This window comes from Ceratotherium simum, chromosome 23, assembly GCF_057802395.1.
Source record: "Ceratotherium simum simum isolate JZ-2026a chromosome 23, ASM5780239v1, whole genome shotgun sequence".
Taxonomy (NCBI): domain Eukaryota; kingdom Metazoa; phylum Chordata; class Mammalia; order Perissodactyla; family Rhinocerotidae; genus Ceratotherium; species Ceratotherium simum.
Window position 1 is genome coordinate 22,428,934 of NC_141922.1, and position 26,937 is coordinate 22,455,870.

Sequence of the window (26,937 nt, forward strand, 5' to 3'; positions counted from 1 at the left end):
AGTCCATACCTGTCCCCGTGGAACCAGTAGGGACACTGGCACTATTTAAATGAAACCCTGGTCGGATTCCTCCAGCACAGGAGTAGAGGGAATGGGGAGGAAACCCACACTCAAGAGGTATGTTGCAAGAAGACGGGACGAGACTCCGTGACAGGTTAATAGAGCATGCAACAGAGAGGAATGTCAAACAACTCTCTTCTTTTTATCCAGGCATTTTGGTCTCTATCCCTTTAACAAGATTGCTCAATAGAAACTACAGATTAGAATCTCCTGAAGTACTTGAAGAAAGAAAAAAATGCTGGAGGTGAGAGTGCTACCTCCAGAGATTCTGATACACTTTGTCAGCATTGGTACTATTATCATTATTTTTAAACTGTCTCCACCCACAAAAATAGGGCCAGAATAACTGTCTTTGTACAGGATGTGTCTGTATTAACTTCTATTGCTGTATAACAAATTAACCAAATTAAAACAAACAAATTTAGCAGTTTAAAACAATACTCGTTTATTAGCTCACAGTTCTGCAGCTCAGAGGTCTGAGTGCGTGCCCCTGGGTGCTCCGCTCAGGTTTTACAAGACCTAATTCAAGGTTTCAGCTGGGTTGGATGCTTATCTGAAGTCTCTGGGGAAGAATCCATAGCCAGCCTCATTCAAGTTGTTGGCACAACCGAGCTCGTTATAGCTATAGGACTCAGGTCTCTGTTTCCTTGCTGGATGTTTGCCAGCAGCCACCTGTATCTTCAAAGGAGTAATCAGTGCGTTGAATCTTTTTCATGCCTGGAATCACTCTGAGTTCCTCTTCTACCGTCCTCTTTTTCTACCAGCTGGAGAAAGTTCTCTATCTTGTCTGATTAGATTAGGCCCACCCGGACAATCTTCCTCTTTCAAGGTCAACTGTGCCTTATAACATAACATAATCAGAGGAAGAATGCCTTATCACATTCGCAGGTTCGGGGGATTATGGTATGGAATCTTGAGGGCCATTTCTAGAAATTCAGCCTACCATACATCAGAAGCATCTATACAAGTGCTGGCACATAGTAGGTCCTCAAACGTACTTGTTAAATGGAATGGAACTGTGACTTTTCTGTGGCAAAGAAAGAGAAGGCATAGATAATCAAAGAGTGGCTGATATTGGGTCAGTTATCTTATTTAATTGAATCTAAGCATACATTCCTTTTTTAAACTTTTCATTGGAGTATCTCACACATACACAAATTTCCACAAAACTATACAGATATGCCTCCATACATTTTCACAAACAGTACACATATGTACAAACACCACGTGGATCAAGAATCAGAATATCCCCAGCACCCCAGATGCCCTCATGGGGCTTCCTTCCAGTAACTAACTATTCCCCCGCTTTAACCTCATATACACTAGGGGGAACCACTATCCTGACTTCCAATGCCATAGTTTGGTTTTGTCTGTTTTTTTAACCATATCTAAATGGAATCACACAATATGTCCTTCTTTTTTGTCTGGCTTTTTCCCCCCAACATTCTGCATGTGGTAGGCAGCCTCTAAGATGGCCCCCAATGATCCAATCTCTTGGTATCCCCTTGAGTAATTTGTATGTAACACTGAGACATGAATAGAATATGGCAACATTGAGGGGACGGCACTTCCATGATTAGGTAACAAAAGACTTCCATCTTGCTAGTAGACTCTATTGCCTTCACGGCTTGCAAGCTTTGATGAAGCTGGCTGCCATGCTGGAGAGACCCTTGTAGGAAAGTACTGAGGATGGCCTCCAGCCAACAGCCAGCAAAGAACTGAGGCCCTCTGTCCAACAGCCTGTGAGAACTGAATTCTGCCAAGAACCATGTGAGCTTGGAAGCTGATCCTTCCCTAGTTGAGCCTTCACATGACTTCAGCCCATCTAACACCTTGATTGCAGCCTGTAAAAGACCCTGAGGCAGAGGTCCCAGCTAAGCTGTGCCCAAATTTCTGTCCCATAAAAATTGAGATAATAAAAGGGTGTTATTTTAAGCCACTAAATTTTGGGACGATTTGTTACCAGCAATAGATAACTAATGTATATGGTTCATCTGTGTTGTTGTATGCAGTTGTAATTCATTCATTCTCATTACTTTATAGTAGGGTTTGAAAAACCTTTTTTCTGTAAAGGGCCAGATAGGAAATATTGCTTTTTGGCCTGCAAAGCCTAAAATATCAAAGATATTATGTAAGTACTTCTGTATAATTTTCACGTGTTGCAAAATATTATTCTTCTTTTGATTTTTCTCCCAACCATTTAAAAATGTAAAAACCATACTTAGCTCATGAGCCATACAAAGATAGGCAGTGGGCCATATTTGACCCGTGGGCCATAGTTTGCTGACCCCTGATATATAGAATGGTTTGGTCATACCACAATTCACTTATCCAATCTATTGTTGATGAACATTTGGGTTGTCTGCAGTTTGAAGCTATTACAAATAATGCAGCCATGAGCATTCCTCTGTATGTTTTTTGGAGAAGATGTGTATGCATACCCGTTTGTTATACATGCAGGAGTGGAACTGCTGGGTCACAAGATAAGCTTATATTCAGCTAAATATTTTTTTTCAAATTGGTTTTCCAGCTTGGTTGTATCAATTTGCACAACACCAGCTGTATATATGAGTTCTTACTACCCCACAATCTTGCCAAGAGTTGGTATTTTCTTTTTCTTTTGGCCATTCTAGTGGGAACTATTTTTTCAAATCTTCCCAGAATTGACCAGAATTCAGCCAGATTTGAAAACCCCTGCTTAACCTTTATTAGGTTGAACCACATGAAATTGCTCTATTTATAGGTAAAAAAAAAGTTAAATATTGGCTGTTTCATATGGTTAAACTAATAGTTCCTTCATATCTTATTTACATTTATACTAAAAATGATACTCAAATTGGAATGCACATCAGTTGGGAAAGATCTTAAAGGCCTGAGCTTAAATGAGGTTTTAAAATTAAAAATGGATTTCAGTGATTCTTACATTTTAAGATCCTTAAAAGCTTGAAAACACACCAATGGTTTTCACCTTTGATGCAGCTTAGAATCACTTGTGGGTTTTTAAAACTTAAGTGGCCCTACTCAAACTCTCAGAAATTCTGATTCTGTAAGACTAAGGTGGGGTTAGGAATGTGTGTTTGTAAAAGGCTGATGCACAGACAAGATTGAGAACAATTGATATTGTCTGTCCTATGGCTTCCTTTTCCATTCATTCAATCTAAGGAAAGACTTAACACCTTGGTGATTCTGTATACTTGAAGGGGGAGGGAAGCACCTAGATTTCAGTTCCTTCCAGATTTTGGAATGCCTGGCTGCATATTAGGTTGGAAAAACTCTTTTACCCATGGCAATAGTGTCTCCCTGAAGAGGTCGCTCTCTACTGTACCACAGACAGAAGCCTTGGGTTTGATTCGTACACAGCTCTAAGGACTCAGAATTAAAGTATCACCAAGGGCATTTACTGGTTACACACAGGTACTTCTATAAATAGGCAGACCCAGCCATATTGCCCAAGAGGAGGATTAGCATGTACTTAGTGGCCAGAAAAGCAGGTGTGCACGTACATACTCAGAAACAAAATTGTTTTGTAAAACAAACAAAATTTATGACCAAGACAAAGAAAACCTAAGCAGTTATGATGGGGAAAATCGAATGTTTGTACTTCCTTGAGTTATTTTCCAGTCTGGTATTTTAAAGAATTATATATAGGGGAGGGGACAGAAGAGCTGGGGGCTGGGTGGAAGTGGCACCACATTTCTGAGCTCAAGGCCTTTAAAAATCTATGGCAGTCCTGAGTCAGATTTGTTCCCAAGGCCATTCCCTTATCTGTACCAGCCATAATTGCATCTGTATTTCCACGCAGGGGAAAAAAGAAAAAAAAAGTTCGGGAACTTCATTTTTATGGGTATTTACCAACTCTGTAATTCTATTGCCCTCCACGTGATTCTTTTTCCCGTCGGCTTTAAGCTCCCACACCTGGAGTTAGGACACAGGTTCAGAAGTTGAAAGAACACTAATTCTTAGGCGCTGTTAATTATTAGGCCCTATCACAGACCGCCAACGGGCTTCTCGACCAGGCAAGCTGAGAGCCTCCTACCTTGGACGCCACACAGGCTTCCATCACCTGACATCCTCAAGTGGAATCCTGGTTCCTAGATTTTGCTCCTAATAAGCCCTTGGGGATGATGCCTGTTCGGGATTTTTAAGCCATCCCCCACCCCTATGCTAAGTGTTCAGCCAGCTGAACCACCTGGAGGATCAGAAGACAGCTGTATCACCTGGTGGGGGGATTCTCTTAAACCCCACACATCCCAGGGCGCAGAGCAACAAGTTTCAACCGCACCCTGTGCAGCTGCTCTCTGGCCCAGGCGGAGAACCACAGGCGGCCGGTGGCTCTGCTCTCCTCACTAAATCGGTGGCCAAGGAGGCCAGCGAACAAGCTCAGACCACACCACCAACCCCGCCGCCTCTTGCCTCCCGCACGACCCCTGCCAGGTGCTTACCCCTTTCTAACTGCCAGAGAAGATCTCAATCACGGGTCTCTACTCTTAGCGCCGAACGAAACCCAGAGCATGGCATCTTGGGAAATGTAGTCCCCACTACCTCCCGGGGTCCCCGGGTCCGCTCAATAAGACACCCCCAGGAAAGACTGCTCTACCTGGGGCAGCTGAAGCTGGAGCTGCTGTCCGAGTGGGGAAGCGGGACCGCGCTCCGCGGAGGACTTGGGGTCCTTTCACGGGTCCGAGCGAAGGGAGGGAACTACATTTCCCAGGCCGCCTTGCTCTGAGCCGGGAGCCGGTAGCCTCGCTTTGCGTGACCGCGGCAGGTTGGTCCTGGAGCAGATGAGCGCAGAATATTTAGGAGAAAGCGCGAGGACGGGGGGAGCGCGGGGCAGGAGGAGTACCTCGGCCAAGAAAATTATGCATGCGTTAGGGAAGCTCTGAGAGAATGGCTGTGGAAGGTAAGGGACGCTTGGGCATTTTAAGCTCCCTCTTAACCCGCGCACCCCAATACACACATCCCTGACGAATCGTGGGGAACGTGGGGAGGAGAAGAAAGCGGGTGGTGGCGAGCGGGCCCTTTCCTCCTACACGTCTTGGCACTCACCTGAGCCACCGAAGGCCAGCAGGCGCTTTATTCAGTTGCTTTGGAAAGACATGGAGGTGCGCAGGACTTTAGGGTTGGAGACGAAGAGTGCCCCTAATGCGAAACGCTGTGCTGGAAATAGGGGGAAAGCCGGAGAGACCAGCATGAGGTCTGAGCCCCGAGGTGCCCTTTTCGTTGCCTCCTCCCACCGGGGCCGGCTGGGTGGCCATGAGGCTGGGGATGCTCGCTTTACCCCCCACACGTGGGAGAGGACCCCCACCAGGTGCGTCATCGGGAAGCATGCACTGCGATTGGATCGAGGGCCCCTCGTCGTGTGCACCCAGCAGCGGTGGCAGCAGATGTACCCAGAGGGTGGAGGTGTCCCTACACCTGTCTCTGTATATACAACCCTCCCGGGCTTAGCCAAGTTTACAGAAACGAAATGGCATCAGCCCAGGAAAAAAAGGACAACCAACCTCTTCGATTTGGGTGAATCCTTTTCTTTGAAGACCACCTTCCTCCTTCCTAGTATAATTTTGGCCTGTGGCTTTGCAGTTTTGGCTCTGCGATCCTGCCTCCTTTGAACTTCCTGGTTGAAAGCAGGGACAGGCCGTTTGTGAGGGATCCGAGTTTTCATTTCACATTCTCTTACCTTGGAACGCAGGGGGTTTTTTTTGTTGAGGGTAGTTTCTGGGGAAAAAAGACGTGGACCAGGTGTGTTTGTGATCTCAAATTAGAAGTCAGACTGAGCACCAATGATGAAATGATCGAGGCACTAAAGGGGAGCCTGTGTTCACCTACAGAATTATGGTTCCTGAGTGTGGCTCAGGTCAGAGGGGAACTGGGGTAGGAAAAAGAGGGCATGTCTGCCAGCTGCATCAGGTTCCTTGCCAAGGGGAAATGAGCCTGTTCCTTGTAGGGTGGAGGCAAGGAGCCCTGACGGCTTGCTTGCTTCCCTCCTCCCTCCCCGCCCCAGGTGAGAGAAACAGCTAATCTTTTTTTTTTAAACTTTTTTGTGTGTGTGTGAGGAAGATCAGCCCTGAGCTAACATCCATGCTGATCCTCCTCTTTTTGCTGAGGAAGACTGGCTCTGGGCTAACATCTATTGCCAATCCTCTCCCTTTTTTTTCCCCCAAAGCCCCAGTAGATAGTTGTATGTCATAGTTGCACATCCTTCTAGTTGCTGTATGTGGGACGCAGTCTCAGCATGGCCGGAGAAGCGGTGCGGGCGCGGGATCCGAACCTGGGCCGCCAGTAGCGGAGCGCGCGCACTTAACCGCTAAGCCACGGGCCGGCCCGAAACTGAGCTAATCTGACTCTTGCTCTGTCTTTAACTAGTTAACCTGAAGTAGCAACAACCGAGCTCAAATGCTTAGGGCCTATTAACTCAGGAAGCTATTGCCTTTGGGCTATCTCAGGTTCAGAGATCTTCAGCTGGCCGCTTCTTTCTATCTATATTTAATATATTTGGCTTTTCTATATATATATATATATATATATATATGTATATGTCTCATATATGTGGCTTTGAAAAACCAAATAACCAAAGACTTTTCCAAGTTTTCTTTTCTGTGCAAACGTAGTAATAGGGTGAGAATCTGGCTTTTTCACATTGTTATAGTTGATAAGTGAGACAAGATGGAAAAAAAAATAACTGAGGTAAAGTTCGTCCTGAGCTTGAGGCCAAGGATGAGTTGACCTGTTGGCGCCCCTTTGCTTCACTACTCAGATGACATTGATTATCCTGTCTTCTCTTCCCTGCTCATCTATGTCCCCAAGTGAGGGGCACTCCTGCTGGCTGCCAGTCCACAGTGTACTTGAAAACGATTTCCTGCTCGCTGGAAGAAGTATAGAATTAGTCATATTTCTTGTCTGATGGGTTATTATACCAGCAAAGCCAGACCTTACAAAAACAAGGGCTTTGGAAGGAAGTATGCATGGACTGGGGAGAGCTTATTTTATTTTCTAGTGACTTATTTGGTTAAAGTGCCTTGTCTAGTAAACAGGAGATCCTGAGTTTGAATCACAATGAGGTCTTAACTTGAAGAATGCGGGGAGAATTTTAAACTTTGGCTGCCAATATGATTCCTATCTCTGGTCTTTGCAATGGCAGTTTTCTTGTCCTGAACTGGGCCCTTCCGGCTATTCTCACTTGGTCTTGCAAGGCTCAGGGAAAACTTCATTTCTCTGGGAACCTGTCCCAGCCCTGCCTTCCCTCTACCTTCACAGTGCTCTGCCCCAGTCTGTGGGAGAGCACTAAGTCTTTTTAGCACCTGTGCTTCCCTCTATCCTAACACTTAACACACTTAATCTCTCTCTCTCTCTAGACTGTAAGACTACAACCCCTTGAGAGGGGGGACCATGTACTCTGACTTTATATTCCCAGCCAATAGCACAGTACCTGACCCATGATAGGTGCTCAGCAAATGCTCATGGAATGCATGGGAAATAAATTCACGGAGCTTTTGTAACTGACTCCCTAAGGGTGCATGGGGCTTTCTTAGGAGCCCAAATGCCATAAAATAAGGGACTTTTGAGAAATTTTAAGGTAGGGGAGACTTTTAAAGGAAGTGCCCCTCTCTTCAGTCTTTTGTCCTGATGCTCAAAGACTCTTCTAGAGCAGTGGGTCTCATCTGACGGGGACATTGTCCTCCTAGGGCGTGTTTGAGATATGTAGGAATTGCTGCTGGGGGCTGCTGTTGGTATTTTGTGCACTTGGGCCAGGGATGCCGAACGTTCTGCAGTGCGTGGCCGTCCCAGGCAAAGTTCCCCACCCAAGACCAAGTAATGATGAGTTTCGCCAAGCTCCTTGAGAAGCACTGATTCAGAGAATAAGGAATTTTGCTAGAGGAACTGGGATAGGAAATAGAATACGTATTACATAACATCTGATTTAGTTTCTGCATCTGGAAAAAATGGGCATGCTTTCTATGTCCCAGGACGGTTGTGAGGATTAAGTAAAGGAAAGGACTTATAGAAGAATGCCTGAAACACGGATCCTTAGAAAATGCTATTTGTACTCCTCCTATCGTTCTCCATAAAAAAACAAAACAAAGCTCTTCTACTTGGCACGTGTGTTTTGTATCCTGAATTTTCTCTTATTCACACCAGTCTTTCTAATTGGTAACAAATTAGAAGGTTTTTATGATGTGTAAACTGTTTTCTTAAGTAAGCTTGAACTTGTAAAGGTGTCAAGAGCAAGTAGGCAGCTCATTCATTTTGCTGAACCTGCAGCCTTGAGTTTAAGATGAAAAAGAGGTGCCCTTTTTTATTGTTTTATGGCTATCCTGGGTTATGTTTTCTTTTCTGCATTTAATTACAACGTCCAGTTTCTATTCCCTAGCCTGGTTGTGACCCATGTCTTGCGTTTATGGGCAACTGGGAGGCTTAGAGTTATGCTTTCCAGCCACAGGACACATTATGGTCTGCATTCAGATTGGGATTATGTTGGCATCCATTGTCTTTTTAAAAAACCATTGCATTGTAATAAATTACTCCAAATAGCTGGAGAACTAGGACCACTAGAGAGGAGGTGGCATGCAGAAACCGCAGAGTAATCCATTCTCCATGGATAGACTGTGTAGACGGTTGTGTCCACTGAGGCAAGGTTTTCTAACAGAAATGGATTGCAGTAGTATTCAGGGAGAGGAAAAAAGTCGATTCAACAAGGAGAGTGTTGTATTCCTCTCTTAGTCGAAGATTGGTGCTTGGCACTTAGGGGAGCACAGTAATTACGTCGTGAATGACGTATAAATTCCCCAAAGCAAGAGAAGGGTTCTCCTACTCCTTGTCTCCAATTCCTCTCCTCCTGGCTTCATCCTCAAGAGCTGTCTAAGAAAAGTAGGTGGATGAACATTGTATGTAGTGTTTCTATTCCAGATCTGCTAGAATAGCCTCTCTTGCATGGCAGGAAAAGGATTCCAGTATTCACCCCCCGGCCCCAAAAATTTTAAATGGAAGGCTCTGTGCTCTAAATGACATCTGTGTTAGGGAATCTGAATTTTCCATCCTCAGTGAACAAATTGGCTTATCAAATGGCCTCTGATAACTCATTCAGTGTTCAGGTTCTATAGTTTTTTCCCCTGTAAATGAGTGAAAAAACTGCCCATCACCAAAATATTGTAAGGATAAATAATAATAACAGTGACTGGGCAAAAGAGCAAACGAGATAGTCAAATGCTTGTAGCAAAGAGAAGCAGTGGTAAATGACGACTCTGCACCCTGTGGAGTTCAGAACTGAGTCACAGTGAGTCACAATGGGAGAGAAAAACGTCATCTTTGTTCCAAAGTGACATGGGTTATTTTTTCTGGCTTTGGGTTGGATGATCAAGTGGACTTGCTAACATTGTACCCTATCAGTGAACCCCTCATAGAAGTGCCTGCCTCTAACGCTGACAGCCTGGAGAGCAGAGAGAGTATGGGCTCCTCTGGTGGGACTCAAACGGAGGGAGGAGGGTGAGACCTGAGCTGCCTATGCGTTGTTCCCTTTCACAGACTTGCATGTCAATAGTTGTCTTCTCTTCTCCTGAGGAGAGCCGAGGAGACAGAGACCAGAAGTGCCATTCTCATGGATTTCTCCTCGTATGACAGACACATGGAGCAAGGAGGAAGATGGCTCTCCTCGTGCTAACTTACCTCATTTCTCCATTTTTCTAACCACATTTCCTTGTTGAGAGCATTGTTGATGTGCACTTCTCCTTGGTGGTGCTTTCTGAGGGCAGGCACTGTGTCTTCTGCCTGGCCCATGGTAGACCATGCATGACGCTTGTTGAATGAACAAATGAATGAATGGAAGACCGATGGAGGATTATGAGTGCGTCTGATTTCCATAGTAGCACCCGTATACCCACAAGGAGAACTCCCAGTTGTGTTCATCTACAGAGTAGATGTAAAAGCAGTGGGACCGTGGACTAGTTTTCCTATCAGGTACTTATCTCTGCAGCATCACAGTGTTATTGTTCACCTAACTGCTACCCGATTCTCCTCCATTTCACTGATCACCAAGGGTCTTTTTTTCCTTTTTATAACTTTTATTTTGTTCTCCAGCCCATGAGATCTGACTTTCCTGCACCAGCAGCTTCTATTAATCACTCTGTTTTAGGACATGAGAGTCATGAAAGAAGCCCATCGTTGAAAATTCCTGTCCGGTGACTGTGTGTGAGCAAGAAGTGAGGCCTCAAACCCTGCTTCTCAACTTGCTGTGGCAGTGGTTCCTGCCACTCCCATCTCGTCCTCTTCGGGACCTCTCAGCCAGTTCAGATAGGGCTTCAGTCTAATCCTGCTGTTGCATTGCCCGGACCAGCCCTTACTAATTCCTTTCAGCCACCCCCTTTCTCCCTCATCTTGTCTCTTATGCCAGAAGAAGCACAGGCTGATACTAATAAGGGGAGATTATGTAGAACCTTTGCAGGTGTAGCTGTGTTCTGTAATGCTGAGTCACAGTAGATGCTGTGGTGACATGTCACGGGCAGCCAGGGATCTGGAGCTGTGCCTGAACTCGGGGGAGTCAGCGTCAGATGTGTGCACTTAATTAGGAGAAAGAAGGGAACTTGCAAACTCTTTCACTAGCATTCAGACAGCTTGGCGTTTTCTGTTGACAAGCAGTAGAGTACTGACTGTGTGCAAGGAACGCTACTAGATTTGGTGGGAAGTCTAATAAAAAGGGAGCTGAGTCCACTCTGCCTCCCGCCTCCACTTTAGTGATGGAGTCAGGGAAGCAGATTAGGCTGAGTGATATAAGTGCTAAATAAAAGTACAAGCAACATAACGTGGGAGGTCTGAGAACAAGTGGAGCATTTAGTTCTGAGCTGGATGGGGATGGCTTCACCAAGGGGGGAGCATTTGAGTGAACTTTTGAGTAGGATATTGATGGGTGGGGAATGAGGGACGGGCGTAAAACAGAGTGGTGTATGTGGAATATGTGTTACCTGATGGATTTTTTTCCCCCCAAGTCCGGGGGTTCTGGTTGTTGAGCCCTTGATGGGCAGGAAAGTGAAGGAGGATGCGCCTAAGTCGTGTCTGGTACATTCCTTTTCCTACAGGCTCTATTATCTGCTTGGCCAAACCTTCAGCACTCCCGACAGCCCAGTTGGATCTTGCATATGGTCCTTTTGAAACCACAGGAGCAAGCGAGGAAAGCTGCTCTCCTGTAAATCACACTGATTCCTCCCCAATTTTCTGAAGTGGAATGTAGCAGCACTACCAGCTCCAAGCTGGCTCATGAGAGCAGATTTGGCTATATTTAGTCTGATTTTTCTAAAGTGTGGGTGCAAGAAGCTGCTTGTACAGATCACGTCCCCGAATGAAGAGCACGAAGGGGCGGCAGCTGTCAGGTGACAGGGGTGGCCGCCTGACTGCCTTCCAAGCCTTTTTCCACGGGTGCTGGGGCTGGGAGGAGCCAGCTGGCAAGTTCAGGTTCTTTGCTCCTCGACTGCCTTGCCTGCTGTAGAAGGTGTTTGGATTCTGTCTAGCAAATCCCAAGTCTTCAGTGACTTGTCAGATGTTTGTGGACCTCACAGCTACAGCTGAGCGGGAGAGCTGGGGTACGGAATGGTCTCAGGCCTGCTCGTGTGTCGCTGTGGGGGCTATAGCACTCACAGTGCTGTCTTTAAATATACAAGCTCTATAGCCGGACGGGTGTGAACCCCAGCTCTGCTGAGGACCTGCTGTATGGGTTTGGGCAGTTCACTGAACAGCTCTGAGGCTCCTTTGCTCATCTATCAAATGGGAATATTAATAGTAATGACCTCATAGGCATGTTGAGAGGGTTAAATTAGTATCAGTAAAGCTCTTACATCCCGTTCTGGTAGTTGCTCAATAAACACTTAGCAAATGTTAGGCAAGATGATGGCGATGGTGCTGTCTCGTTGTCTCCCTACAATGCTTAAGAAAGCATCTAAGCCATTTTTATGGCCCCATGGTAATATAGTGTTTGGTATAATAGTAGGAACTCAAGGAAGGAATGTAGGTTCTCAGAGTTGGGATAAGACTAATACAATGTAATTGATAAAATATAAGATCCTCACTTTTAAATGTATTATTTGATTTATTCATTAACTGATTATCTGATCTCATATCTGCAGTTATGAGGCAACAGAGGGAAGTAAAATTGTCATGAAATATTGACTAAGGACTTGTCACTTAAATAATGTTTCCTCACCAAAAATTTACTTGCCACTTAACATCCACGATTTTGTAGGTTGGGCTCTCTCTGATGGTCTGATAATTGCTCAACCATACAATATATATATATAAATTGGTTGCAAAAAGGAATTTCACATCTTGCAAAAGGGGAAAAATTTCATGGATTCTATGAAAGTGACATTGGAGAACTGATGGAATCATACAGCCATGGTCCAATTAAGATCTGGCTGAGTTATGCCAGATAACCATTAAAGAAGAGAGAATTGACCTAAAATGCTGACTTGATAGGCATCAGAGAAAAACATTAGGACCATCTAAGGATTAAGAGAAGTCTTTGAAAAGTGATGCCCTGAAATATTTTGGGACAAAATAATCTCCTTTATAAATGGGCTATGAAAAGTCAAATATGAAATGAAAAATGTTTTGTCCTGCTGCCATAAATCTTGTTGCAGAAGTTATATAACAAATAAAAAATGAGTTATTTTCTTGTTCTGGAAGTTAACATTTATAATTATAATCTAAATTTGGTTACTTAGGAGATAAACTTCTCAGTTTCTCTTTTCAAGATAGAGTATCATTCCAACTATTTCATTGTTAATTTTGAAACTTGAGTCCCTATTTCAAGTGTTCTCTTTCTCTGTTCTATATTAGTATTTTAAAAAATTTAAAATCTGGGTTATTTATAATTTACATACAGTAAAATTCATCTTTTGTAGTTCTTTGAGTTTTGACAAACATATACAATGTATTCATTCTTGTAACCACCACCAAAATCGAGTTCAATTCCTACACCCCAGGAAGTTTCCTTGTGCCCCTTTGAAGTTACCCTTCACTCCATCCACAGCCTCTAACAACCACTGCACTGAATTCTGTCCCTATACTTTTGCCTTTTCCAGAATGTCGTATAAATGAAATCATATACTGTGTTGCTATTTGAGTCTAGCTTCTTTCACTTAATGTATTTGAGATTCATCCATATTGTTGCATGGATCAATAGTTCAGTCCTTTTAACTGCTGTGTAGTATTCCGTTGAATGGATGTACCACAGTTTTTCCATTTACTAGTTGAAGTACATTTAGATTGTCTCCAGTTCTTGGTAGTTATGAATAAACCACTATAAATAGTTGTGTGCAGGTTTTTGTGTGAACATAAGTTTATTTCTCTTGTAGAAATAGCTAGGAGTGAGATTTTTGAGTCATATAGTAAGTGTGTTTTAACTTTATAAGAAACTGCCAATTTGTTTTCTAGAGTTACTGAGCCTCATACATATTTTCCTCGGTTTGGATTTTTTTCTCTGTATTAATCATCTGCTGATAACGAGGTCTTCACAAGAATAAGAGAATTACACTGGTGGGGACTATGCAGGCAGTTGTATGGTATTAGAAGGAAACAGCTTTCCAGAAGTGGGTTCCTTGAGCTGCATCATAGAAGAGCGTGCAGTATAGCTATAGTGAATATACACACTGGTTTCCAGGTTATCCCAGACTTCAAGCATGGGTAAAGCCCAGAAATGCCACTGGTTTTGCGTCCAAAAGAAAGCCGTTAAATTCACTTTTATAATAAGTAACACAAGAATTTGTCATCAAGTTCTAGATATTTGTTGTTGTGGAAAAGCAGTCAGATTAGGAAAGCAGCCCAGATGAGGGAGGGCTTACTTTTGGAGAAAATTAGGCAAGAACATGAAGACAGGAAAGAGATCATCTTTGAGAGGCCACAGAAAGTGAGATTAACTAGAGCAGGGGAAAAACTTACCTGTCCCTGAAAGGAACTGGTCTTGCCTGCCAAGGGGAGTGATGCACTCCATTTTGTGAAGCCTAAGAAAAGGTTAGTTGACTCTGTTTCTAGTGTGATTTAGATTTTGAGGATGATAGGTGGTTTTGCGGCTCTGTGCAGTTCTGATTTAGAATTGGGTTTTTCATCAGCTGTCCCTTTATACAATGCCTGGAGCAGTGCCTGGTTCACCTGCAGAGACCACATTTTACTCAGCCACAAATTGGGTATAGGGCCTGACAGCAGAATTGCTTCCAAATGCAAAAGAGTCTTGGAGGTATAATTTGGATGTGAACACACTAGGATTTCCAGGATTTCCCACTGGTCTGTGAGACCATGGGGTGGAATATTTGAATTTAGGATTGCAACACAATTCCTGGATACGTGGTTGCCTTAACTCTATGGTATTTGAAGTTGTAAATGTCAACTCAGGGTTTGTTGTCCTTTTTTTTCTTTTTTGAAGAAGATACCTGTGCATTACATGGAGGTGAAAATATGATGTTATTAATCAGGCTTCAGCAGATGTACTTTGCACTTGATTTTGTCTGGAGTTTTATTGTCCCCTTGATGAGCAGGGGTTTATAGGTGGAAGAGAGAAAACAATCAGTAGCCAAGAAATGGAGGTGAGACATCCCACTCCTGGCCTTGGCTGAGTTATTACCACTTTCTTTCCCTTTCCATCTCTGAGAGGAACACCAGATGTAGTACTTCCTGATCCCTGAGCTCTTGCTTTCTGTTTCTTTTCTGCTCTCTGAGAAAACTTAGCTTTTGTTGTTGTGGTTGTTTGATAGACACTTCTGCATGGATAAACTGTAGGATTGACATTTTGTGTTCAAGTCGTCTGGGAAACTTCTGTGGGTATAGCATTTACTTCCTGTAGCTTAGAAGTGGAATATTGTTCATTTTGTGCACAAATACTTATTGAGTACCTACTATGGGCCAGGCTCTAGTGGAGTTTGATTTATAGTCCTATGGTGTGGTGGGTAAGCTTAGAAAAGCAGGTGTGCTGCAGACCGAGCTCTGCTTAGGTCGTGTTACCTTAATGATGAGATTCTCCTGGGGCACTTGATAACATCCACACTCCTACTCCCCTCCCTTGGGTGTATGTTTTTTTTTTTTCTTTTGGTAAATCAGAAATGAGATCCTGAATCTAACATGTGCCCCCTGAGTCATTCTTAATAAACATATCTGGGAGACACTGATATAAGGGCAGGGTTCTTAATCTAAGATCACAAGAGAGGATTGAAGGTTTCATGGGATCCTCAATCCCCTTCCAGCTGTGTGCACAATTTGTACATGGACATTATGTGTATTGTTCATGGGGAAAGAGACTGGGCTTTCATTCTGTTCTCACAGGGGCTGAGGATGAGTAAGATGAGCTCCATGAGAACATGCACTTGACTTTTATTCTCTGATACATCTCCAGTGCCTACAACCATGTCTGGCACAAAGAAGGCACGCAACAGTTGGTTGAGTAAACAAGGGAACTAACGTTATTTTGTGTCTACTCTGAGCTAGGCTCTTGATGTCCATGCTTTAAACATGAGTTTTCATAATGCAGTGGGATAGGAGATGTTCCCATCCAGTAGTGGAGAGACTTTAGGTCCAGAGAAGGTAAGTAATTTCCCCAGTGCCACACAGCTAATTCATGGTGGAACTGGGCTCTGTTGCCAAATTTGCTATATTCCAGAGTCCTTGTGTTTTCACTGTCCTGTGTTGTTTTCTGGTTTTGTTCCAGTTTAGTGGTTTGATTCTGGTTTACCAGCTGTCTTTAGGAAACTTTGGTAATTTAAGGAAAAAAAACATAATAAAACAAGACATACCTTATTTGTGTTCTACAATAGGGAAAATTCTTCCAGGTTTATGGCTCAAATCTCTGATAAGATGTTTCTGTTGATATTGACTCGCTACAATTTTATTTCTCTCTTTGTAAGGAGCCCCAGGCTTTGGGGTTTTGGTTGCTTTCCCATGTTGCCTTCCAAATTCACTTGGGTGCCCAGCACAATTAGTGTACATTTCTATTTTATTTGGATAATAAGTATTCATTATTATTACAGTGTGATAAGCTAAGCACTGTGAACAGCACTGGCCATAAAAGAATCTAAGGCTATGAACCTTCTCCTTGAGGGGCTTACAGTCAAGTCAGAGATTCAAGGCTCTAGCTGTAAATATTTCCCAGTAAAGAAGGTGTGGACTTGGGCAGGGCATGTGGGCAGGGTAGGCTGTGTAGGGGCTCTGCTCTCAATCAGGGGAGCTGCCATGCCCACAGCAATGGCCCTCCCACCACCCTGAACTCCCTGTGAGAAGTCCTTATAGGTATGTTTTTTTAAAAGAGTGGACTAACGGTTGGTCATAGCCTGGAGAGACTGTAAAAACAAGGAAGCTGAAGTCATGTAATAAGATGATATGGGGAAAGGAACCAAGAGGAGCAGATGTGAGAAACTTCATAGGGAAAAAAAGATAGGATTTGGGATTGTTTAGTTATAGAGTGTGGCAGATGCATAGTTGCTCCCAACTCTTCAGGGGCTCCCCGCTGCCAATAAAATCAAGTCCAGGGGCTGGCCCGGTGGCGCAGCGGTTAAGGGCGCACGCGCTCCGCTTCGGCAGCCCGGGGTTCGCAGGTTCGGATCCCAGGCGCACACCGACATGCTGCTTGTCAAGCCGTGCTGTGGTGGCGTCCCATATAAAGTGGAGGAAGATGGGCATGGATGTTATCCCAGGACCAATCTTCCTCAGCAAAAAAGAGGAAGATTGGTATTGGATGTTAGCTCAGGGCTGATCTTCCTCACACACGAGAAAAAATTCAAGTCCAAACTCCTCAGCAGTCAGGGCCCTTCACCGCCTTCCTGCTCTAGGCTGATTTCCCACCCCTCTCCTTTAGGAATCTTTCCTGATATTCACGGAGCCAGGGATCAGCTGTTTGCTGGCCCACAATGTGCCTCGAATACCTGCTGGCTTTATGTTCTTCCCACCTTGAAGGCCTTTCTCCCAGTTGTTCACATGTTCTTCTCACATCCTTCTATCTATATGTCTAAGGCAAGAGAATAGGGGGGTGGGAGAGGAGATCTTGTGTGAGAAGAGCATGACTGCCAGGCAACTGCAGTGTTTAAGGGACGGGATGAGGAAGAGGAATCTGAAGGAGACAGGAAGAAGCAACCAGTGGTAGTAGGGAACCATCTGGAAGATGGAGTGTGTCAGCATCACCTGATGCAGAAAGACAGTCAGCTAGGGTGTACTGGGAAGTGCCCATGGGTTTGGCAAGTAGTAAAAGGCTTTCTGATGAAATGGGGAAGCAAATCTACCTTATAATAGTTTAAGGATCAAGTGGGTGATGAGAAAGCTACTCTTGATGCAAATATATAGTAATGGAGAAAAGGAAATGTATCCAAGTGGAAAGAAGGGAGAAATAGTTATAGCAAGAGAGGGCAAGGTCAAAGGAGTTGTAAAAGTGGTAAGAAGTTGAAAGTATGAAGACAAAGGGCCTACCTAGATGGGAAACAAGTTCAAAGGAAGCGTTTTTTTTTTTAGCTAGGAAATATTTGGGAGTGTTTATAGACTGTGTGTGTGAATTGACCTAGTGGAGAGGGAGGTTTTGAAGATAGAAAAATAGAAGGGATAATTGGTAGAGCAGGGGCCATCGGGAATTTAGATGTATTATCTCTTGGAGAAGGTCCTGTTCTTTCTGGAATGGGTGGGTGGTGTGTGGTGTGGATAAGGAATGTTGTAACTGTTAAATACATAATTATCAAAAAATATTAGTAGCTATACTGTATGATAGGCACTGTTCTAGCTGCTTATCATATATTAGCTCATTAATCTTCACATCAACCCTATCTATAAAAAATAAAAGGGGCACAGAGAGGTTAAGTAACTTGCCCACAGTCACTCAGCCAGTAAGTAGTAGAGCTGGAATTTGATAAAAACAAAAGATGTCCATCCAATTTCCTAGTTGGGACACTTTGAAGAATTTGGATTAAGACATTATCATCTTCAGAATTTTCTGTAAATATGTGACTATTAAAGGATAACCTATAAGAATATGTGGGCGATTGACAATTTCTTGTGAATTCGTCTATTTGGTGATAACTAACTCCAGGTAGGTCAGGGATGGAGTAGGAGGAATTCTAATTCTCACATGTTGGGGGAGGGTATAATTTTTGGAACATGAGCCATTTTCTGGAGAGGTTAGGCCTTAGTGGGTGCTTGCCTGTGGAGCACGGGTTGGGTGCCCAGGTCAGCCAGCAGGTACCACGAGGGCATTTTGATCCTACAGCCTGGGTTTGGGGTTTCAGGAAGACAACAGCATATAAGGGTGATGTCAGAAAGGAAAGGTGAAAAAGATGCTGAAAAGAAACTTGGCCAACTTCGCAATTTTGCCAAGACAAGAACATGATCTCCATTTCCTTCTCCTATCTGCTGCCCCCTTCCTGCTTTTAAAGGCCTTAAAATTTAGGTTTCCAGGGTGCTGAGGCCATTGTCCCTGATTCTAATGGTAAGGGAGAGTGATTTCCCCTGGCTGATGCTCTCTCTGTTGCTTGCTAAGTGCCACTATACAACCCCATGAAGCTGCAGCCTCCCTCTGACCTGCTTTGCCTGACCTGGGTTTCTAATTGAAACTCAATAGCTGGTAGCTTTGGCGCCCGCGTGTTTTCTGGGGCTCACCCCAAGGCCATCATTGAAATCATACTGCCCTGGCTTTACACAGCACTCTGTGCTTTCCAAGGTACAGTTCTCATTTGAGCCACAGCTGATCCATTGGCAGCTGGAACAGGCACTCTTGTTCCCATTTCATAGATAAGGACATGAAGGCTCCCTTGCCCAAGATCACATAACTCCTTAGATTTAGAACTTGGTGTCGTGAGTCTTTTTATTATGGCTTCTATCCTTGTTGCCGTGATTGGAAGGGAGGGCAGTGCCTACTTCTAAGGTATTTGCAAGTGGGATGTTCTAAAAAGAATCAAGGATTTTTCTTTAATTATGGATGAAGGCAGCCCGAATGGGGCCTAAGGTCATGGAGGAGCCCAATCCTTGGCTCAAGTGATAAATTCCTTTTTTTCCTCTCCCAGTATTTTGTTGAATCTCCATAACCATATCTTCTAAATAGCTATATTAAAGCAATATTTAAAAAACATATTCTGGGCATGAAAATCTTTCATATTCACCATAGAAATAAAAAATCATGCAAACACAAATAAGAATAACTGTAGCTAACATTTATTAAGCACTCACTGATGTTAGCAGCTGGGGTTGTTCTTCAGCCAGTATACCGTGGTACAGCTATACTGGTTGTTGATAGCCAATGACTATTCTGATGGGTTGGGGTCCAGGCTATACTGGTTGTTGTTTATTTTGAATATCCTACGTATTCACAATAATCCTATGAGATGGTTAATAATATTATCTCCATTTCCTCCATGAAAAGTTAAGGCCCAGAGTGATTCAATCATCCCCGAGGTCACCAGCTGGTAAATGACACAGTAAGAATTCAAGCCCAAATTCAGATGACTTCATTGTCTACTCTGTTGCTACTAAACTAGTTGGCCACTCGGATACACAGATAACCCCAGGGAAAGTTCATATTTCCTTCTGGGCTTTATATAAGTAACTTTCTCTATGTGGAGTAACAGAAGTCATTCTAGAAAATCTTAATAGTTGTTTAGTTGTTGATAAAATATTAATGCATTTTATTTATTCTCCTTTCTTTTTTTTTGTTTTGTAATGTGTGTAAGCACAATGAGCAATCTTATTCTCCTTAGATACAGGACTTATGAGGGCAATGATGGAAGTTCTTGAGAGGACAACAAATAATTGTCCGAGTTTCAGAAGGTATCATCCCATTCTGTCGGTGGTTGATGGTCGTGTCGATGTTGAGGTTAGAGGCATGGAAAACACTCACCTAAACTACCATATGATCCAGCTATTCCACTGCTGGGTATTTATCCAAAGAACTTGAAAACACCAATGCATAAAGATACACGCACCCCTGTGTTCATTGCAGCGTTATTCACAATAGCCAAGACTTGGAAGCAACCTAAGTGCCCATCAAAGGATGAATGGATAAAGAAGATGTGGTATATATACACAATGGAATACTACTCAGCCATAAGAAACGATGAAATCCAGCCATTTGTGACAACATGGATGGACATTTCGGGTATTATGCGAAGCGAAATAAGTCAGAGGGAGAAGGTCAAATACCGTATGATTTCCTTCATTAAGTAGTGGATAATAACAATAAACGCATAGAGACAGAGATTGGATTGGTGGTTATCAGAGGGGAAGGGGGGGGAGGGTGAAAGGGATAATTCAGCACATGTGTGTGGTGATGGGTTGTAATTAGTATTTGGGTGGTGAACATGATGTAATCTATGCAGAAATAGAAGTATAATGTACACCTGAAATTTTATACAATGTTATAAACCAATGTTACTGCAATAAATAAAAAATTTAAAAAAAAAAAGTGTATCGCTGTTAGATGGAATGAGAGGTCTGTGCAACATGAGGACAGGATCCAGATTAATTGTAAAACTCAGAGTTGTAACACATTTCTTTTTAATTGAGGTAACATTGGTTTATAACATAAATTTCAGGTGTACATCATTATATTTTGACTTCTGTGTAGACTGCATTGTATTCACCACCAAAAGTCTAGTTGCCATCTGTCACTATACACATTTGCCCCTTTACCCCTTTTACTCTCTCTCCACCCCCTTCCCCTCTAGTAACCATCAGTCTGTTCTCTGTATCTATGTGTGTGTTTATCTTCTATATTTGAGTGAAATCATATGGTATTTGTCTGTCTCTGACTTATTTTGCTTAGCATAATACCCTCAAGATCTATTCATGTTGCAAATGGCCAGATTTCATCTTTTTTATGGCTGAGTAGTATTCCATTGTATATATACCACATCTTCTTTATCCGTTTATCCATCAATGGGCACTTAGGTTGTTTCCAAGTCTCGGCTATTGTGAATAATGCTGCAATGAACATAGGGGTGCATACATCTTTTCAAATTAGTGTTTTCATGTTCTTTGGATAAATGCACAGAAGTAGAATAGCTGGATCATATGGTAGTTCTATTTTTAATTTTTTGAAGAATCTCTATACTGTTTTCCGTAGAGGCTGCACCAATCTACATTTCCACTAGCAGTGTACAAAGATTCCCTTTTCTCCACATCCTTTCCAACAATTATTATTTCTTGTCTTTTTGATAATTGCCATTCTGACGGGTGTGAGGTGATATCTCATGGTTTTGATTTGCCTTTCCCTAATAATTAGTGATGTTGAACATCTTTTCATGTGCCTGTTGGCCATCTGTGTTTTATTTTTTTGTTTATTGCAGTAACATTGGTTTATAACATTGTAAAAATTTCAGGTGTACATCATTGTACTTCTATTTCTGCATGGACTACATCATGTTCACCACCAAAATACTAATTACAACCCATCACCACACACATGTACCGAATTATCCCTTTCACCCTCCTCCCTCCCCCCTTCCCCTCTGGTAACCACCAATCCAATCTCTGTCCCTATGTGTTTGTTTATTGTTGTTATTATCTACTACTTAATGAAGGAAATCATACGGTATTTGACCTTGTCCCTCTGACTTATTTCACTTTGCATTATACCCTCAATGTCCATCCATGTTGTCACAAATGGCTGGATTTCGTCGTTTCTTATGGCTGAGTAGTATTCCATTGTGTATATATACCACAGCTTCTTTATCCATTCGTCCCTTGATGGGCACTTAGGTTGCTTCCAAGTCTTGGCTATCGTGAATAAGGCTGCAATGAACACAGGGGTGCATGTACCTTTGCAAATTGGTGTTTTCAAGTTCTTTGGATAAATACCCAACAGTGGAATAGCTGGATCATATGGTAGTTCTATCGTTGATTTTTGAGGAATCTCCATACTGTTTTCCATAGTGGCTGCACCAGTTTGCACTCCCACCAGCAGTGTATGAGAGTTCCTTCTCTCCACAACCTCTCCAACACATGTTGTTTCCTGTCTTGTTAATTATAGCCATTCTGACGGGCGTGAGGTGATATCTCATTGTAGTTTTGATTTGCATTTCCCTGATAGTTAGTGATTTTGAACATCTTTTCATGTGTCTGTTGGCCATCTGTATATCTTCTTTGGAGAAATGTCTGTTCAGGTCTTTTGCCCATTTTTAATTGGGTTGGTAGTTTTTTTGTTGTTGAGATGCATGAGTTCTTTATATATTTTGGAGATTAAGCCCTTATCAGATGTATGGTTTGCAAATATCTTCTCCCAATTGTTAGGTTGTCTTTTCGTTTTGTTGATGGTTTCCTTTGCTGTGCAGAAGCTTTTTAGTTTGATGTAGTCCCATTTGTTTATTTTTTCTATTGTTTCTCTTGCCTGGTCAGATGTGGTGTTTGAAAAGATGTTGCTAAGACTGATGTGGAAGAGCGTACTGCCTATGTTTTCTTCTAGAAGTTTCACAGTTTCAGGTCTTACATTCAAGTCTTTAATCCATTTGGAGTTAATTTTTGTGTATGGTGTAAGGTAAGGGTCTACTTTCATTTTTGCATGTGGCTATCCAGTTTTCCCAACACCATTTGTTGAAGAGACTTTCTTTTCCCCATTGTATGTTCTTGGCTCCTTTGTCGAAGATTAGCTGTCCATAGATGTGTGGGTTTATTTCTGGGCTTTCGATTCTATTCCATTGATCTGTGTGTCTGTTTTTGTGCCAGTACCATGCTGTTTTGGTTACTATAGCTTTGTAGTATATTTTGAAATCAGGGAGTGTGATACCTCCAGCTTTGTTCTTTTTCTCAGGATTCCTTTAGCTATTCAGGGTCTTTTGTTGTTCCATGTAAATTTGAGGATTCTTTGTTCTATTTCTGTGAAAAATGTTGTTGGAACTTTGATAGGGATTGCATTGAATCTATAGATGGCTTTAGGAAGTATGGACATCTTAACTATGTTAATTCTTCCAATCCAAGAGCACGGAATATCTTTCCATTTCTTTGTGTCCTCTTCAACTTCTTTCAGCAATGTTTTATAGTTTTTGTACAGATCTTTCACCTCTTTGGTTAAGTTTATTCCTAGGTATTTTATTCTTTTGTTGCAATTGTAAATGGGATGGTATTCTTAATTTCTCTTTCTGCTACTTCGTTGTTAGTGTACAGAAATGCAACTGATTTTTGTATGTTGATTTTGTATCCTGCAACTTTACCATAGTCGTTTATTACTTCTAAAAGTTTTCTGGTGGATTCTTTAGGGTTTTCTATATATAAAATCATGTCATCTGCAAATAGTGACAGTTTCACTTCTTCCTTTCCAATTTGGATCCCTTTTATTTCTTTCTCTTGCCTGATTGCTCTGGCTAGGACTTCCAATACTATGTTAAATAGGAGTGGTGACAGTGGGCATCCTTGTCTGGTTCCTGTTCTTAGAGGGATAGCTTTCAGTTTTTCACCATTGAGGATGATATTAGCTGTGGGTTTCTCATATATGGTCTTTATTATGTTGAGGTACTTTCCTTCTATACCCATTTTATTCAGAGTTTTTATCATAAATGGATGCTGTATCTTGTCAAATGCTTTCTCTGCATCTATTGAGATGATCATGTGATTTTTATTCTTCATTTTATTAATGTGGTGTATTACGTTGATTGATTTGCGAATGTTAAACCATCCCTGCATACCTGGAATAAATCCCACTTGATCATGGTGTATAATCTTTTAACGTATTGTTGTATGCGATTTGCTAGTATTTTGTTGAGGATTTTCGCCTCGATGTTCATCACTCATATTGGCCTGTATTTTTCTTTTTTTGTATTGTCCTTGTCTGGTTTTGGTATCAGGGTAATGTCAGCTTAGTAGAATGAGTTAGGGAGCTCCCCCCCCTCCTCAATTGTTTGGAAGTGTTTGAGAAGGATAGGTATTAACTCTTCTTTGAATGTTTGGTAGAATTCACCAAGGAAGCCATCTGGTCCTGGACTTTTATTTTTGGGGAGGTTTTTGATTACTGTTTCGATCTCCTTACTGGTGATTGGTCTATTCAAATTCTCTACTTCTTCTTGATCCAGTTTTGGAAGGTTGTATGATTCTAAGAATTTATCCATTTCTTCCAGATTGTCGAATTGGTTGGCATATAGTTTTTCATAGTATTCTCTTATAATCTTTTGTATTTCTGAGGTGTCTGTTGTAACCTCTCCTCTTTCATTTCTGATTTTACTTATTTGTGCCTTCTCTCTTTTTTTCTTGGTGAGTCTAGCTAAAGGTTTGTCAATTTTGTTTATCTTTTCAAAGAACCAGCTCTTGGTTTTATTAATTTTTCTATTGTTTTTGGTCTCTATTTCATTTATTTCTGCTCTGATTTTTATTATTTCCCTTCTTCTACTGATTTTGGGCTTTGTTTGTTCTTCTTTTTCCAGTTCCTTTAGGTGCATTGTTAGATTGTTTATTTGAGATTTTTCTTGTTTGTTGAGATAGGCCTGTATTGCTATAAACTTCCCTCTTAGAACTGCTTTTGCTGTATCCCATAAATTCTGGCATGTCGTATTTCCATTTTCATTTGTCTCCAGGTATTTTTGATTTCTTCTTTGATTTCTTCGTTAACCCAATCGTTGTTCAGTAGCATTTTGTTTAATCTCCATGTATTTGTGGCTTTTCTGATTTTCTTCCTATAGTTGATTTCTAGTTTCATACCGTTGTGGTCAGAAAAAGATGGTTGGTATTATTTCAATCTTCTTAAATTTATGGAGACTTGTTTTGTTGCCTAATATGTGATCAATCCTGAGAATGTTCCATGTGCATTTGAAAAGAACGTGTATTCTTCGGTTTTTGGATGGAATGCTCTGTATATATCTACTAGGTCCATCTGTTCTAGTGTGTCGTTTAAGGCCAATGTTTCCTTATTGATCTTCTGTTTGGATGATCTATCCGTTGGTGTAAGTGGAGTGTTAAAGTCCCTACTATTATTGTGTTACTGTCTATTTCTGTTTTTATGTCTGTTAATAATTGCTTTATATATTTAGGTGCACCTACATTGGGTGCGTGAGATATTTACAAGTGTTATATCCTCTTGTTGGATTGTTCCCTTGATCATTATGTAATGCCCTTCTTTGTCTCGTTTTACAGTTTTTGTTTTAAAGTCTATTTTGTCTGATATGAGTACTGCTACCCTGCTTTCTTTTCATTGCCATTTATGGAGTATCTTTTTCCATCCCTTCACTTTCAGTTTGTGAGTGTCTTTAGGTCTGAAGTGTGTCTCTTGTATGCAGCATATATATGGGTCTTGTTTTTATCCAGTCAGCCACCCTATGCCTTTTAATTGGAGCATTTAGTCCATTGACGTTTAAAGCAGCTATTGATAAGTATGTACTTACTGCCATTTTTAACTTTTTTTTTTTTTTTTCCCTCAGTGTTTTAGTAGTCCTTCTCTGTTCTTACTTCTTCTATACAGAATTGATGGTCACTTTAGTTTGACCTCTGTCTGAAAGCTGTACTCTTTAACTACCCTCCTCCCTCCTTTTATGTTTTTGATATCATATCCAACTTCTTTTGTGCATTTGTATCCATTACGTTCTAATCGTGGAAATAGATAATTTTCCTATTTGTGGTCTTCTTTTCCCCTTAAATCAGTCCCTTTAACATTTCTTGTAACACTGGTTTCTTGGTGACAAACTCCTTTAATTTTTGCTTGTCTGGGAAATTTTTGATCTCCTTCCATTTTGAACGATAACCTTGCTGGGTAGAGTATTCTTGGCTGTAAGTTTTCCTTTTAGCACTTTAAATATATCGTGCCATTCTCTTCTAGCCTGTAAGGTTTCTGCTGAGAAGTCAGCTGATAGCCTTATGGGGTTTCCTTTGTATGTAACTTGACATTCTCTTGTGGCTTTTAGGATTCTCTCTTTATCTTTAATTCTGGACATTTTGATTATGATGTGTCTTGGTGTGGGCCTCTTTGGGTTTATCTTGTTTGGGGCTCTCTGTGCCTCCTGTACCTGGATGTCTGTTTCCTTCCTTAGGTTAGGGAAGTTTTCATCTATTATTTCTTGAAATAGATTCTCTGCCCCCTTGTCTCGCTCTTCTCCTTCCGGGACACCTATAACACGGATGTTAGTGCGCTTGATGTTGTCCCAGAGGTCTCTTAGACTGTCCTCACTCTTTTTAATTCTTTTCTCTTTTACCTGTTCACCTTGGGTAATTTCTTCTAGTCTTTCTTCCAGCTCACAGATCCGTTCTTCTGTATCCTCTACTCTGCTTTTGAGTCCCTCTAATGAATTTTTCATTTCCAGTATTGTATTCTTCATTTCTGATTGGTTCTTTTTTATATCTTCCATTTCTTTGTTGACATTCTCACTGAGTTCATCTATTCTTCTCCCCAGATCAGTGAGCATCCTTAACACTCTTAGTTTGAACTCTCTGTCGGGTAGGTTGCTCATTTCTGTTTCACTTAGTTCCTTTTCTGGGGTTTTGTCCTGTTCCCTTACTTGGAATGTATTCTTTTGCCTCCTCATTTTGCCTCTTTCCCTGTGCTTGTGTCTATGTATTAGGTAGGTCAGCTCCGCCTCCTGCTCTTGGATAGGTGACCTTATGTAAGTGATGGCTTAGGAGGCTTCCAGTGTGCTTCCCTCAGTTCTCTCAATGTTCCAGGGGTGGCCCCTATGTGGGCTACGTGTGTGCTTCTATTGTGGCCTGTTAGCTCTCCCTATAGGTGCCCAGGAGGCTGAGTTATGCTCCTGGCCAGCTGTTGTAATGCTCAGCTGCTTGTAGTTGTTGTGGGCCCTTCAGTCTCTTTATCAGGTGTGAGGAGCCCCAGCACAGTTGGCTGCAAGTTCTAATACCACATCTGTGTTGCAGTATTTCTTTTAAGTGAGTAGGCCCCCAGCGTGGCAGGTTGTTAGGCTCAGGGCCTTAGAATTACAAACCCTCTAGCCTATTAGGTCTCTTGTCAGCTCTCTG

At 42.1% G+C, this 26,937-nt stretch overlaps 1 protein-coding gene across 1 annotated transcript in view; it reads left to right on the top strand.

The window, feature by feature from the left end:
• Window positions 1-4,821: 4,821 nt before the first annotated feature.
• Window positions 4,822-26,937, top strand: part of SAMD12 (sterile alpha motif domain containing 12) — a 387,706-nt gene continuing 365,590 nt past the window's right edge. Inside the window, exon 1 of the mRNA XM_087447522.1 lies at window positions 4,822-4,960. Within this exon, the coding sequence (XP_087303648.1) occupies window positions 4,948-4,960 (13 nt within the window). The 5' untranslated portion in view covers window positions 4,822-4,947. The remainder of the gene's footprint in view (window positions 4,961-26,937) is intronic.